This window comes from Bolinopsis microptera, chromosome 1 (genome assembly GCF_026151205.1).
Source record: "Bolinopsis microptera isolate Bmic1 chromosome 1, MBARI_Bmic_1.0, whole genome shotgun sequence".
In the NCBI taxonomy this organism is placed as follows: Eukaryota; Metazoa; Ctenophora; class Tentaculata; order Lobata; family Bolinopsidae; genus Bolinopsis; species Bolinopsis microptera.
In genome coordinates, this window is record NC_087072.1 from 23189278 (window position 1) to 23205946 (window position 16669).

The 16669-nt window shown below is 38.4% G+C and overlaps 2 protein-coding genes across 2 annotated transcripts in view; both read right to left on the minus strand.

Annotated features, from left to right (window-relative positions):
- Positions 1–16669, minus strand: part of LOC134825041 (uncharacterized) — an 852482-nt gene that overhangs the window by 554625 nt on the left and 281188 nt on the right. The gene's annotated exons all lie outside the window — the stretch shown is intronic.
- LOC134816618 (condensin complex subunit 2-like) lies at positions 4571–11845 on the minus strand. Its single transcript, XM_063825554.1, has 9 exons — positions 11726–11845; positions 11457–11539; positions 10532–10625; positions 10190–10323; positions 7938–8064; positions 7653–7813; positions 6302–7400; positions 5937–6043; positions 4571–5694 (listed from the first exon to the last, which is right to left on the minus strand). The coding sequence occupies exons 1-9, from the start codon at positions 11832–11834 to the stop codon at positions 5557–5559; spliced, it is 2052 nt and encodes a 683-aa protein (XP_063681624.1). The 5' UTR covers positions 11835–11845; the 3' UTR covers positions 4571–5556.

Genomic DNA, 16669 nt, shown 5'->3' on the forward strand with positions numbered 1-16669 from the left:
CATGAAACATGGAGAAAAGTGGTTTTCAGAAAAACTTTGAAAAATGTTGACTTAGAAAATGTTCGGTCCGAGTCATTTACGATACGTACCTCCCGTATCGAGAGCTCCCGATTCCCAGCTCGTGTTGCAAAGGGGAGGCCTGCCTTCCGAGATCGCATTACCTCTAGTCCAAAATTGTGTATCGAGGGGAAGGTGTGGACTTCGAAAAACCGAAAAAATATTTTCGGCAAATAATGAACAGGGTAGCATGAAACGTGGAGAAAAGCGGTTTTCAGAAAAAATTTGAAAAATGCTGACTTAGAAAATGTTCGGTCCGAGTCATTTTCGATACGTACCTCCCGTATCGAGAGCTCCCGATTCCGAGCTCGTGTTGCAAAGGGGAGGCCTGCCTTCCGAGATCGCATTTCCTCGAGTCCAAAATTGTGTATCGAGGGAAGGTGTGGACTTCGAAAAACCGAAAAAAATTTTTTCGGCAAATAATGAATAGAGTGCTGGCCTTAGGAACGATCCTTCGGCTTCTTGTAAAGCTCTTCCTTGAAAGTGCTGGTTTACATTGTAATGCAGGTAATGCCGAAGTAAAATAACAAAGGTGGTCGACTCATTCGATGGCCTTGTTGCGTCGCAACGAATCCTCATAAGATAAGATAAGATAAGATAAGAGTAGCATGAAACGTGGAGAAAAGTTGTTTTCAGAAAAAATTTGAAAAATTTTGACTTAGAAATTACCCCTCGGTACACAATTTTGGACTCGAGGCTTCCCCCTGGTAATGCGATCTCGGAAGGCCTCCCCTTTGCAACACGAGCTCGGAATCGGGAGCTCTCGATACGAGAGGTACGTATCGAGAATGACTCGGGCCGAAAATTTTCTAAGTCAAAATTTTTCAAAGTTTTTCTAAAAACCACTTTTCTCCACGTTTCATGCTACCCTCTTCATTATAAGCCGAAAATATTTTTTTGGTTTTTCGGTTTATCGAAGTCTGCACCTACCCCTCGATACACAAATTTGGACTCGAGGCTTCCCCCTGGTAATGCGATCTCGGAAGGCAGGCCTCCCCTTTGCAACACGAGCTCGGAATCGGGAGCTGTCGATACGACTACGAGAGGTACGTATCGAGAATGACTCGGGCCGAAAATTTTCTAAGTCAAAATTTTTCAAAGTTTTTCTAAAAACCACTTTTCTCCACGTTTCATGCTACCTTCTTCATTATAAGCCGAAAATATTTTTTTGGTTTTTCGGTTTATCGAAGTCTGCACCTACCCCTCGATACACAAATTTGGACTCGAGGCTTCCCCCTGGTAATGCGATCTCGGAAGGCAGGCCTCCCCTTTGCAGTGCGAGCTTGTTTCGACTGTCGAGGATGTAGGTCTCACTTCTCAGTGCCTATTACTCTCCCCTATTACTCACTCCTGCTGTAGCCTGTAGAAATAACTTTACACTAGGCTTGAGTAATTATGAGTTTGCCTGAAGTGTGCCTCTACTAACCTAGTATAAGCATCTAGTAGCCTACTATGAGCTTTCATAAGCTTGTTACGCCCCTAGTAAGCGTAAATAAACATGTTAGGATGTCCAATTTAGGTGTTAAATGGTGTTAAAGATGACATTTCGAAGACAAAATTCATGGCATAAAATGGAGAAAATGGAGAATTACTCATGGGTTTTTCCATTTTCTCCATAGAAAAAGTCTCCATTTTATGCCATTTTATGCCATTGGCCCCCCCCCCCCCCCGGAATACCTTCAGGCAAACATTTCCGTTGCTAAGAGTGTCTGCGGATTATCATGTGTGACGTGCGCCCACATCCAGAAAGTTAAAGGACCAGTTAACTGAAAAATTTGTAGTCTCCAATTTGGCTAAGATTTAAATCAGCTGTGACAAACTGGTAAAGAATCGTATCGCCGAAAGAACCAACTCTCTAGCGTACGTGTAACGCGTGTTATTGCAATAATAAGCTGTGGCCTCGTGACGTCATAAAGTCCCTCAGTGCGCGCTTGCATAGCGTAATACATTGCAAATGTTTATCATCGTCAATAAAACACGTGTAACTCACTCAAATTTTAGAATTATGACTATTACCCTAGTTCTCCAAAATCCTTATAGTTTTGGCTATCATCCTAACTAAAGGAATAGCTGATTGGATGTACAGTGCTCACGTCATGATTTTAAACAGTGACATAATTTCTTGAACAGTGGCGGGTGAATGTACGGTTAGAAAGTTTCTGCTATTACAAATTATGTCATATAATGTGATAATTTTGGATTGTTTTCATTGCTTAATTACACAAGCAGGGAGACTGTACCGATTATTTTTCCCCAGTCCATGAAACTCTAACGAATTTAGAAAGGATCTAGATAAGTAGGAGTTTGTTCAATTCCGAGAGCAATTATACTTATATAATAGCGAAATTTCTAACTTTAATCCGCATGTGTCAGCCAGTACAGGAGACAAGAAGTCTGGCTACTTTACGGCCGTTCCTCTGGGACCATTTGCATTAGTAGAAGTAGCTTCTATCAGAACAGTGCCGTGGGAACAGAATTCCCGCCAAAATACCCGGTCTACCAAATAGTAACACTGATTGGTGTGTACGGTGTGCGGTGTGTTTTGAATTAGACTTACGGCTTACCTAGTTGTTATCCTAATTGCATTATCATCGGTACATAACATAAATAAACTACTGGTAAGTTTAAGTACCAAGTGCAAACGTGTTCAGTCAATCGACCCACTGAACAACTATAGAATTTCCAAGACCCTAATATTCTCTGGCCATATATTACGGCAAGATCGATTGTTAGATGGCTAAACTACCAACGTTAATCTATACAATTCTAAAACTATGAGCTAGCACTTTAATCTAAAAATACACTTTTTATATTACTCCTGATTTTTACATTTCACGTAAAACATTGTCGCCACAGGTTGATTATGGACACTAACAGCTTAATTTGAGATAAATGACATATGAGTTTCTCTAAAGTTAACTCTAAAGTTGTGTAGTCCAGTCATTTATGGACATTTATGGAAATGAACCTGCAAATGTTCAAATACTCACGAAACTTTGCACAGACCTTCCTGAAGGTATGAATAAACGATTTTCGTTTGGAGACATTTTTTGACCGTGGAGAAAACCCAGGAGGACCACGCCCATATTGACCCAATTACGTAACCAATCCCATGCTTCTGAAGGTTGTAGAGACTTCTAAATAGGCTTAAACGAAGTGGCATATGCATGTTTATATAGGAGTTACTGAGCAACACATGGCCTAAAATCCTTACTTTTCGAGAAATTTGCCAAAAACCATTTTGGGCGTGGTGCTGAGCCCATTTTCGATAGGATCGTGATAGAGTCTTTAGACAGGGTGCAAAAGAACCGCAATTAGCATATTAATATATGACTTACGAACAAACATATGCCTTAAAGTGCTTACTTTTTCAGTTATTGGCGAAAAACTGATTTTCGGTTCCAGAAATCATGCTAAAATATGGGCATCTCGTAAATTGGGCTATGAAGGCCCTACAGATTTTTGGATGAGTGCAAATTGTGCACAATGGCCATGTTTATATACAACTTATGAAGCAACATGTATCCTAAAATACTTACTTTTCGAGTTATTTGGGGGAGAAACATTGTATTATGTCCATTTTCTACCTGTAAAATACAGTCTCACGAGCTACTCTGTGCGCGCAAGGGACTTTATGACGTCATCGCCAAAATAATACAAACGCTAATTACACGCGTTAGAGAGCAGTTAGAGATTTAGGAATTTCGACTCGTTGCTTAGTTTGCTATTTGTCACAATCTGTCAAAATATGAGGATAACTTTTTTTTCAGTTAACTGGTCCTTTAAAAATTTCGCTCGCGAATTTTCCACTTTTGCAATGTCGGTGAGTGAAGCAAAACAGCCATAAGCATTTGGAGCTAGGTAGGCCCCAGAAATTTTTTTGCGTTTTTGCTTGGCCACATAAAAATCTACAATAACAAAATATCTGAAGCCCTTCAAAATAGTGTAGCTGAAATAAATTCGATGATAAGAATGTTAAAGAATGTTGAGTGTACAGTAAAAATTCGTATTTTGAGATTTTTGCACTATAGTCATAGAAACTGTCCAGTGTCCGTGTGGTTTACACTCCAACCAAACAATCGTTGGCAACAAAAAACATGGCAATAAACAATGAGATTTTTAGCGAATTCCTTACATAGTTCTTTATGCATCGAGATTTGATGGTGCGAATCTGTAATTAAAGAACTGATCGACAGTCTTCCTTGCGGATTTATTGTGTCTATATTCTTTAAGTGAATTGTTACTTTTGTAAATATGAATTTGTACTTGGGTCAACCAGTTATCTTGCTTTTGCTGTATAGTAATAATTATATTTCAATTCAAGGTTTTGTAGTTTTCAGTCATTTAAAAAACCGTTTTTCCTTTCATTCAACTCTTCTTAAGTAGTGAGTGAATCATTATTAAGCCCGATTAAATAAGTGGATTGAATAGATAAGACTTCCATATTACATTATGATTAAGCATACAGCATATATGACTTATATATTATAGATAGAATTAAAAGCCGCTGTATAACTATATGTATAATGCAAATTTCTATTACATTAAAATGAAGACGCTCGCAATACAACAAACGAACAACAACGATATTTGTTTTGACACGTGACACTGATTTAATTGGACGTTGTTATATTTTAATTCAAGGTTTTGTAGTTTTCAGTCATTTAAATATTGGTCGTAATTAGTCGTTGCACGAAGCTTGCTTTGACAAAATTATAACTAATATTCGACCAATCTTAGCATTCGTCCAATGCAATGTTGGTTTATATGTTGGTGCCAGTATAATGGCTCGTTTACATATTACCTAAGCCAAATTTTGGTCATTTCGAACCCCTCGACGAGGGGTTCGAAATGACCAACCCTCGACCCTCGTGGTCCTCGTTACAAGTTGGTGAAAATTATAGGCGAATAGCGGTCAAGTGTCAAAACAAAACAGGCTCTGAGGCTCATCTCCCAACCAATATATAGTGAATAACACAAATTCAGAAAATTAAATATGGTCTATCAAAAATGTTGGGTTCGTCTAAACAAAGACGGTGTACAAATAAAATTACATTACATCAGAGTTGGATGTGGTAAATCAGATTGTTTGTAATTTTACTTTTAGGATACAGCTAGTACTGTAACTAAAAATAATGAATTCATTTCAGTAAATAAGTTTATTTGAAACCCAAGAAACAAAAGAAGAAATTAAGTGATAACTAAATCTAAAGTGATAACTAATGTAAAGGTTAGGCACATTCAATTCTTATATCATTTTGTATCAAAACAGAACTAAAATAAAGTCAATGGTTAAACTTAAAGTTAAGCAGATTCGGTTTCATAAATTTCCCAAATTTCACAACCACATTGATGTCAGTTTAGCTTTAATAAGATATTAACTTCGTGTATTAACAGAATGGTGTATTCTGTCACAAATAAGATCCAAGACAGAACATATTATGCATTTTATTAACTCAAGAAAGACGTACAATGTCAATATCCGATTGGTTGTAACCCTCATTGACTCGGTGCAATGATTTGTATGTCCGATAAATCTAAACCATCTTTTAGTTCCAGGGTATGTTCGTTTGCTAAATGCAGTAAACAGGCGAATGCTATCGGCACCGATAAATTCTCTGACATGGTCGCAGAAACCTGAGGAAAGGACGAATATTATCATTCAGGATATAGTATTCGGGATAGGAGATTATAATTTGATGGAAAGGATCGTACTTCGAAGAAACCTATTACCTACCTATGCATAATGCATATGCTGTTTCTCAAGTAACAGCAATACAGAATAAACTAGCCTCTTACTGTGTATAAAATGATCTAAAATATTTGTTTTATAAACAGGGCGTCACTAAGAACTTGTACAAATATTCATGGATATTCACCTGATAAGGTATTTTCTTGTACACCTCTGAAAAGTTTACCAACCCGTTCTTCAGTTTTTCTCCCCCGTTTTCTAATACCACCTCTTTGTTTTTCACCATGTTCTCCACTGAAAAATACGATCTTAAGAACACGCATTTATCATAATTCTGTCCAATATGACCCTCCCATTATGCCAGTATTGTCACACTTTATTATTCGCAAGGAGTAAACACTTACTTTTAATAGATGCGATTAGAACAATGATAGAGTAGATAAGAATATTATAATGATAGATACTCCAGTCTCAGATTCAAGCAAAAGTTAATCATAATTTTAATACACAGATGATCTAAGGTAAAAGTGATCCCAGTGATAAAACACATACCATCTTCACTTGGCCGGGGCGCTATGCTACTCCACATGACTTTCTTCAGCTTTCTCACATCTATCTTCTTCGCCTGTTTCGCATAATGAATATCAATGCGTTCGATTTTAGGGGCTGCATCAATGAGTTGTAGATCACCGATAGGGGTAGGATTAACATCGCCTTGAGAACCAAAACTAATTTCAGCTGGTCCCGCATCATCGTCGCTATCATCCGGACCATTGGGGCAGTAATTACTCAAATCGTGAGGGTTATCGTAGTTATACCAATCTTTGTCAGTCGCCTCCCCACTACTGACTATCTTCTCTGTTACGGCGATCTTTCCTCGCCACAGCGGCATCATGGACAGCTTTCTTAAACTGGATTCCAGGTAGTGGATGTCGAGTGGGAGGGTGTTGTCTGAAGTTCTGTTAGAGCGAATAGTTTCGTCAGCGAGAGTCGTTTTAGCGCGAGACTTGATGAAATGTTTGAAGAGGTCGTCTTCAGGTGTGTCGAACAAGTGAGTTGTGTGCGTTTTCTTCTTTCTCTCCTTTTTTTCACCATCCACCTTGGTTAGGACAGGTTTCAGTTTCCAATGACCCGGTCCAGCCCACATGTTGGTTAACTGAGGGTTGAAATAACCAAACTCTGTCGGCTCTAAAGCTAAAGTCAATTCGTCAATAGTCATCCTCTCTTTCTCTGGCGCTCTCTCAACATGATCTCCTCCTTCACCCTCATCACAACTACTCATCGCGTCCACCCCAAAATCATCCTCGTCCGCTAAGTCCTCCATTCCTGGTACGAAGGGTTCAGCCTGCTCCGACTCCTGAGTGTCAGGTTGGGAGGGAGGTGGCTCGTAGAAACTCTTCTCCTCCGTACAAATCCAGTTGTTAAACCGGAACCCATCAAACGTGGGACAAACGACTCGTTCAGAGTTCAATAAGCCAGGAATTAGAGAGGCAAGGTGTGAAGTGTCGATAGTTGGCTCGGGAAGTGAGTCTGAGGTTGTTTGGGTGTGGTACACAGAGGTCGAGTCGAAGAGGAGGGAATCATTCTTGAGGAAGATGTTGTGAGATATCAGAGCCGCTGTACTCTGCTCATCTGATTGTCTTGTAGTTATCTGATCGGAAAATGGGAATTAATTGATTCAAGCTATTCCGGCTACGCTAGCGAATTTCATGTTTCGACTTCTTAATGGTGCTCCGGATCCATTATTTTTTGTCTTAGAAATCGGACCGGATCAAAGATCAACAAAGACTTATTTCCTGTCGGCTCCTATAAGGAACATATCGGCCATTTTGTCCAGGAATAATCTTACAGGAGCAACAGAAACGAACTACGAAAGATCACAATAAAAAGCGAGCTATTCTACCTGGATCAGTGGATCTACATCAAAGCTGAGGTCGTATGTTGTGTTCCGGATATTAGCTAGATTCTTCTCAATTGTCCTGCCCTCGCAGAGCGTGATCTTCTTTTTCTTCTTCTTATCTTTTTTCTTTGACGCATCGTCAATATCCCCGTCCTCGTCGTCGTCTATATTTTTCCAATTTTAAAATTAAACTTATGTTCGATTGTCAAAATTCAATTACAATAGGTTAAAATTGATACTTTTCAAGATTCATTCGGAATAAGACAAAAATAAAAATAAAAATCACACCTCTCTCATGTTCACCCTCTGCTTCAGTGCTTCCCATGGTACCCAGCATTTTCAGAATATCGCTGTGAACTGCATCCACTCGACCAGCGTAAATTTTTGCACCAGCATCAATAGTGCACCCGACTACCTGAAGATGATGTTGATAATAATCACTGAGGGGAGGGGGGTTTCTAAATGATTACGTTAGTGCAATTTTAATAAACCAGCCATGTGCAAACTGATTACGGAGGGGGAAGGGTTACAAATTGTCCTAAAGTGATTACGTTGTATGTGAACGACCCTTGTTAGATCGTGCCTTGACATGAAGAGAGCTACGATTTAGAATTAGATAATAGGTTTTAGGTAAGCCTCTCAGCTATTTAATTCATAAATCATCAAGAAGAACACTCATGATGAAGATATTATACAGTGGGGTGCCATATCTTTTCGTCATTTCTGATAATTAAATGACAATACCAACAATTTCCAATAAACCATAACTCCGCTTCCGGGCCACCGACTTAAAAAATTAAAAAATGGGTGTTTAGAGAAAATTCTCAACTTTTCTTGGACATTTTAATTAAAAATTTGATTAATTGGTCATTCGTGTGTTATATGAGCGATTAAATTAATTAATAAATTGGTCGATCGACAAAAGCGCGCGCGCAATATTATTTTGAGAAAGAGCGCCAAAATTTTGTGACCCTCGAAAAGGTACTCGCGCGTTCCAAATACTATTAAAATATATCAAGTTGGGACCGAAATTGGCAAATTGGCAAATTTTTCACTGTCAAGAAACATTTATTAGATAACATAGCGAACTGTGAATGTATTCAGGGTTGCTATGTGCATAATGCGCATTTAATATATACACCTGAGAGGAAATAGCTAGGATTACACTTTCGTTGATATTAAGCCGGAGTAGTTTGGACAAATAATTTCAGGCATTTATTATACACAATGGGTTGTGGGGTGCATCACAGGCTAGGAGGTCCGCTAATATCGTTAAGATACCACAATCTTGATAAAATATTCATTTAACGGAATCTAGCAAATCCTTAATATAACCCCACATTTATTGTGAGCTTCTTATAAATAAAATAAGGGGTCGTTCACATATTAGGTAATCAATATTCTAGCAATCAAATATTCATCTAGAATTTAAATATCATTTCGAAAACCTAAAAGATAATTTTTTGCCTTTTGATTTGTTGACTTTCAACAATTTTCCAGCTCGAACACAAGGGTCCCCCCTTGTATAAATATTGTTAAAAAAATTGTTTTTCAAATATCTCAAATTTGGTACTACTACGTTTTTTCTTTCCAAACTGAAAACAATCCAGTAAAAATATTTCCGAAATTTATTAAGTTTTCATGTTTTCTATCTCGATTTCGAAGTCCCCCTGGAAACTACATGTCACCCTGATCGTTATGAGCCGAAAATATTTATTTGGGGTTTTCGAAGTCCCCACCTCACCCTTGATATACGATTTTGGAGTCGAAGCTCCCCCTTTGTAATTCGATCTCGGAGGGCAGGTCTCCCCTATGCAATACGAGTTCGGAACCGGGGAGTCTGCCTTTCAATGTACGTATCAAGAATGACTCGAGTTTTCCTGGAAACTACTTTTCTCCACAGTGCATATATTAGGATGCAATGAAACTACCGGACCACGATGTATGGGGACTTGCCACCCCATGGCAACATTAAAATATATCGACTCTGTTACATCGTTTCATCAAATTATTTGTTATATAGTAGTGTTGAAAGTATTATCACCTTGATCATTATGAGCCGAAAATATTTTTCAGGACCTAGCCCTCGAGAATTTTTCCTGGAAATTTCTGATTGATATCCGGCCAATCACCTTCTTAACTACTTACTATAGTCGGATGTACGATAAATTTCTAAATTTTATCACTGATTTTATACTATTAGAGTGAAATTGAGTGGAATTTGAATTAAAATATTGTCAAATTGCTATTATTCTAGTGGGTAAAAAATACAATTTTGATTACGTTATCAACAACCAAACCCCCCCCCCCCCCCCCCCCCCGTAATCAACCCTAAGCATTTAAGCATTTGGAAACCCCCTCCCCCCTCGGCTGACTTCGTTATATGTGAACGACCACTAACAGTGGCGTAACGTTGCCTGTTGGCGCCCCCGCTGAAAAAGCGCCCCTTCCCTTTTGGCAACCCCCCCTAAGATGGCGCCCCCCGCACAGCGGCGTCGGCGGGGCCCTTCGTTATGCCACTGACCCCTAAGTGTATTTACCTGGAAATTGTCACTCTTTTCTTGAAGAATGGTATCTATATACTCTAACAGATGCAAACCAAACGCATTTTTAGCATTTATCTTATTTTCTGTACTGAGTTTTATACAATCTGCGTAATGCTGCTTCAACTGGTCTGAAATGAGTATTCGAATTATTACCATAATATCAATTTAACATCATGTTTTAAATAACACAATGGTGACTGGTGTTAAACCAGGTTAAACCAAAATAAGAATAGAGGCCAAAACATTATGTGGTGTCATCAATCGTAATTCAGAAAACTACGATAAGTGAAGCTGTAGCTAAATAAAGAGGCATATAATTAAAGAATTTGAATTAACCTGCACTAAGACGTGGTCCTGAGAGAGGGGTCATTACAGTTTTCTTCTTAGAGAGAGTGGGGGAGGATAAAACAGCAGGAGTCTTTTGAAAACTCTGAAAGAAAGAATTTCAATCATGTGTCAGTAAATATTAAATTTTCTCGAACATTCAATAAAAAATATAATACATATTTCCCCACCAACATTAATTATTTATTAAATACATTATTATTAACAAATTATCGAATACATAATCATATTTTAAAACCTATTCAAACTTCCCAGTGGAATAAAGATTTTAAAAAACGCTTCTTTGCCACATAAGGATGAAACCAAAGATAATCATGCGATCATCATATATATAATACCTGTTTACATGAAATCAAGTTATCAATTAATTAAAGTAATAATAGAAAATTTGACTACATTGAAATTTGATTACATTAAAATGTTCACAAATATATGAGCTTAATTTATTATAACTAGCAGGAACCCGTATAACCCTAAAATGGTGTCAAGACTCAAGAGACTAAAATAATTATTACCTATTTAATTCGCGTTTTTGATACCACTTGGGGGTCCAAATTTTGGGCTCTAAAACTCCTATTTATTGGCCTATTTTTTATTTTTTCATGCTGATTTGGAGGCCATTAAAGCATTTGAATTTTGACCCAGTCAAAAAAGTTTCAGTTTTATATCTTTTACGATTTTTGCGGAAAGTCACGTTAAAGTTGATGCCGTGGTGTCAGTAAAATGGTATGGATCCATCCATATATATATCGTCTCGCTTTATATATAGTAAGATAAGGTATGTTAGTCATGTTAGTACTAATACTAGTCATGTTAGTATGTGAGTCACTGAGAATAATATGTAGGGTAAGTAGGATCTATCAAACTATTCATTTTATATGCTATTCTATTTATCAAAAGTATTGACAGTACTAACTTGTAATGCTAAAGATTTTCTGTGTGCTTTCTTTTCTGCCTCATCTTCGTTAACTAAGAGCAGGGAATCTTCTTCAGTAGGCTCTGAAAAAGTGTATAACGATAAAAAACTAATCTGATTGGTCTGATAAGCATCAGCCTTTCAGATTCTTATAAACCATTTTAGTCCAAATTATGTGCTTCAGTTAACTGCAGAATAGGCACGATTAGAATCATGGTTGAATGATATTAATGAAATAAAAGTTGACAGTATCATTAGTTTTATCTTACCTCTCTTAAGTCCACCTTGGGGAGAGGAGAGAACTAGAGTTCTCCTCCTATTTGCTGATGGTTTTGGAGTACTGGCACAATTGGGCATACTTTTTCTTTTCGTTGCCATTGCTGACAGTGTTCGTTTTTTTAGCACGGAACAATAATGAATTAAAACATCAAGTGCTTAATAATATTTATAATTAATATCTGTTCGTCTGTTTATAAACCATCCCCAATCTCGTATCAGGAAATGATTCAACTCTAGATCTAGGGTTGAGTGTAAATATCTGCAACGGTATTCCAGTGGCGTAATGTAGGGCCCCGCTGACCCCGCTGTGGGGGGGGGGGGGGGGGGGGGGGGGGGCACGCCATCTTAGGGGGCGCAAAATCGTCGTTTGAATGTGTGACAATTTTGAAAAACTTAACTGAGGTACTAGAAAACTGCACGTTTTGATATAGAAGCACACTTTTTTAGAAATTTTACCGGTGTATCCTCTAAAATCACCTAATTTATTCAATTTTAGGGATGTTCGCCAAACGGGGGCGCATTATCGGCAGGGGGGGGGGGGGGGGGGGGGTGGGGGCGCCAACAGGCAACGTTACATCACTGCGGTATTCATCAAGTTTCAAGAGATCTGTAAAACTTCAGTTACAATTGTGCTAGAATATTTAGAAATTTGGATCAATATAAAAATAGTGGTACTTGCACTCGAATTTTACGGACACATTGAGCATGACAACCCTTGATTCAATTTCAATACTTCTAGATTCGTGTGACAAACGTGATGTTTCTTTTATCAACGTTTTCTCCGGATATACTGCTTCCAGTACCTTGATGGCAACTTGTGTCACTCTCACTGACCTCACTGATTGGTCAATGGTCAAAATTTCAGTCAAAACTGCAAAATTTCGGTCAAGAAAATGGCAGAAAAGTTTTGATATTCATGTCTAAGTAGTGTTTAACTAACATTATACTGTAAGAGGAATTCCTAGGATAACCTTGAGTATGGCATTTTGGACATAGGAGACTGCTCCCACAGCTGTTTTGGGCAGTATCCAGATAGTTGTTCCTGAACAGTTGTACACGAACAGGTGTGTTACCAGATCATATGACTGCATAATAACAGTACACAGAGACTGAATCAAGCAGGGTTCATATCATCGCAAGCACGGTTGGTTGACATCATCGCACGCGAATTTCAATCAGCGGTGTCAAGGCTTATTAAACGATTAATGGCAATTGATAATACCAAAAACAAACGACTTATATACCACATTTAAATCGTAATTATTTATTTCATTGAGAAATATACTACGCTGCAATCAATGCTATTCGTAACTTATTATGTCCGAGAGACCACATTTGAATCTTAATCAATAGTTTGATTTTACTACGCTACAATTAATGGCAAATTATGCTAGTCGTAACAAATTGCATCCAAGATACCATACATACCATTCAGTTTCATAATATTTCATGATTGTTATGTGATCATATTGCATATAGTGTACAACTGTTTGCGAAGACCTGTTCATGTACAACTGTTCAGAACAACTGTACAACTGTTCCGGAACAATTGTTCGCGAACATGTGTCGGGCTATCTGGATGCTGCCCTGTTTTTTGATCTCATACTATGTATGTATGTATGTATGTATGTCGACAGAGGGCAGCGCTAGGCCCGCTGTGGTGCCCTCAACCTACTTTTAGATTAGAGGGTCATGTAGGCGACATCCATGTCCAGTGGACAACGCAGGCCGGTGAGCTGTACACTGGGCACGCGCGCGTAATAATAGAGCTCAAACAGGTAATAGACCCCGCGAGCGTATAGAATCAGGATTTTACAGGATGTGGACAGCCGGCCCTGTGACGGTGATGGATGCGTGCAAATCTGAGGGCTTGAGTCGATTGTATTGTGGTGCTAGTGTACTCTGATAAGTGAAATAGCCCGAACCAGGTAGCTCACCTGCTCCGCATCGCGGGGGGCCGTTCCAATTTACAGGTGTACATGGGGAGATATGTCGACGCTCGTGAGTGAATGGGGAATAGCTGATTTGTGCGAAGGTGATGTGTGGGTTATGATGGTGCTGTTACTTTATAAGTATTGAGTTTCACGCTACATAAATATTTATAGTAGCATGGTTAAGATTCATAGTTCGTAGTATAGTAGTAGTTAAGTCATTTTTCTTTGTTGATGAAGTAAGACGCATGAGTTGATAAAATGTTATCGGGTCTTCTCCGATATATTCAAGGTTGATGGCGATAATTAAAACAACGAAGAGCTGCAATTGTAGAAAGTGATAATAAATATTTGTAAATGAATCTCGTTTGTTTGTGAATCCTCTTTATCGACACTAGGCAGGGTATGATGTTGAGGCGAAGTTCGGGACTGATCTCATACTATAGTTTGTTCAGTTCCAAAATGTTGGCCAAATAAATGAGCAATAAAAGTAAAAGTAAAGTAAAGTAAAATTTATGACATCACATCACCACACATGTCTACAAAATATCATCGCTTTCTTAGCAGTGGCGTAACGTTGCCTGTTGACCCCCCCCCCCGCCGAAAAGGTGCCCCTCTATTGGCGCCTCCTCCCCTTTTGGTGCCCCTCCCTAAAATTGAACAAATTAGGTGATTTTAGAGGATACGCTGGTAAAATCTCTAAAAAAGTGTGTATCTAGAGCAAAACGCGCAGTTTTGCTAGTACTTTAGTCAAGTTTTCGAAATTGTCCCACATTCAAACGACGATTTGACGCCCCCCTAAGACAACGCCCCCATGCACAGCAGGGTCAGCGGGGCCCTTCGTTACGCCACTGATTCTTTGCCATATATGGATGGAACCAAAGATAATTATTATGTTTCTCTTTATTACTGACATAACTGGCCCCCTCAATTCTTACTAAAACTTCATTAGAAACATTCCAAAAGAAAGCAATCATTTGTAATACTTTTAGAAATCATATCTCTTTCAAATCCTTCTAATTTAATTTTAAAACCTAAAACTGTCACAGAGTTCTTGACGTCCGGAGGGAGTTTATTCCAATATGGAATAACTCGCTCCGGGAGAAAAGACTTCAGGATATTCTTTACTTTAATAGAAGATAATTTTTTTGTATAGTAGTTTTTTAAAGTAGTAAAATATTCAAACAATATACACATAATATAGCAATGACCCTATATAAAATCAACCCTTTAAGAATTCAAAAAATTCCCTTAACAATCAAAAATTTTCAATCAAAAATTTTTCAAAAATTTTTTTACCCTTGGCCTTGTAGAAGATAATAGAAAAAATGTCAGTTTTTGCCAGCCTCACCAATACTTTCTGATTCATCCCCAATTAAGGTTTGTATACTTGTCCAAACCTTTGAGGCTTGAGCACAAGGGTGGTCAACGAATGCTACCTCGGAGTTGAAATATAGTCAACTATTGCATGATTGTGTTATATTATATCCAACCTTTCAAGATTTAAAGGAAAAGCAAAGATAGTCTATTGCATGATCAAAAGCATGCGATGCTGCATTCAGTCGAAGCTAAAGCAATTTTGAGAATGTGAGCTTTTTACTAAATTAAATTTGTCGTACCTTATTTGGAATGATTAGTAAGTTTCTTGTCTCGGCTTAGTGCTATATTTAATTCATAGTATATTACAAATTTTTCAAACAGTATACACATAATGTCACAATGACCCTATATAAAATCAATCCTTCAAAAATTCAATGTTTTGAAAATCACCCTTGGCCTTGCGGCTCCAAGTTAAAATTTGATTGACGGTGTCAACCCATCGACGATGCGAAGCAAGAATGCTAGTTTGCGCGGCGCGTCGAAGTCCTCCAAAGTTCAAATCTAAACTGTCTATATTGACAAAGTTCTTTTTCGCCCCTCTGTCCCCCCGGAGAGAAATAACCGTCGTTCTTAAGATTTCGAAACGAAGGCGCTTCCTTGTGTGTGATACATTTAATGAATTGCGCGGCTTTTGGATCGTAAAAGTCGTTGCTTTACGTTATATACACTCTCATACGTTGTATGACTCGCCGCGCACGAGAGCGCAGCTCCCCTGTATCGTCGAAACTCTACAGTGAAGCGACAGTGGGGGTCACCACGTGATACAAATATACACTATACCGGCAGCCGCGCAAAAAGAGATATCAACGTGTATTGTGTAAATATATATATATATATATATAATAAAAAAGTTGCGTAATTTGACAAAATTTATTAATTTTCGTCGTATATGTTATTCCGTAATATCTTCAGTTCCTGAAATAAGATCATTTTGAAAATGTTTAAAGACCTTATAATTCACTAATTGGACTTTAAAAACTTTGGAAAAATTTAATGGACATTGAAGAATTGATATCGTAATGAAAATTGGACAAAAGATGTTGCTTTGAGTTGAGTTGGAGTTGTAACATGATGTTTGATAATTGTATCATATTTAACGGTTACTGGGTGGAGCTCAGCCTGTCATTCCGCCGAATCTTTATTCGGGCTGAGTGAATTACGACTTCCATCACCCTGAAAAAAGTGCGAATGCTCATTGGATGTTAAAGCGCACGTGACTTGTCATACGTTGTATGACCCGCCGCGCACGAAGTGCGCGGCTCCCCTGTATCGTCGAAGACGATACAGTGAAGCGACCGTAGGGGTCACCACGTGATACAACATGTGACTATTGACAATTGTTAATGATCTGGCCCGGCGCGCGCTACTTCGTAGCTCGTTCCATGATCGGGCCATAACATTTTGAGAAGAAAGCGGCGCGCGCTACTTCGAAGAAATTTAGACGAGTAACATCCGTCAAACGTGACTAGCATTCACGTGATCGATCAGCTACCCAATTACAGTCGCGCATAAGATCAATAGCACGCCAACTACCAATAAGAAAGAAGTGAAGTATGCGCTACAAAAGCCGCGCGCTGAGTTAGATTGTAAAATCTGATTATTTGATTGTAAAATCGTATAAAC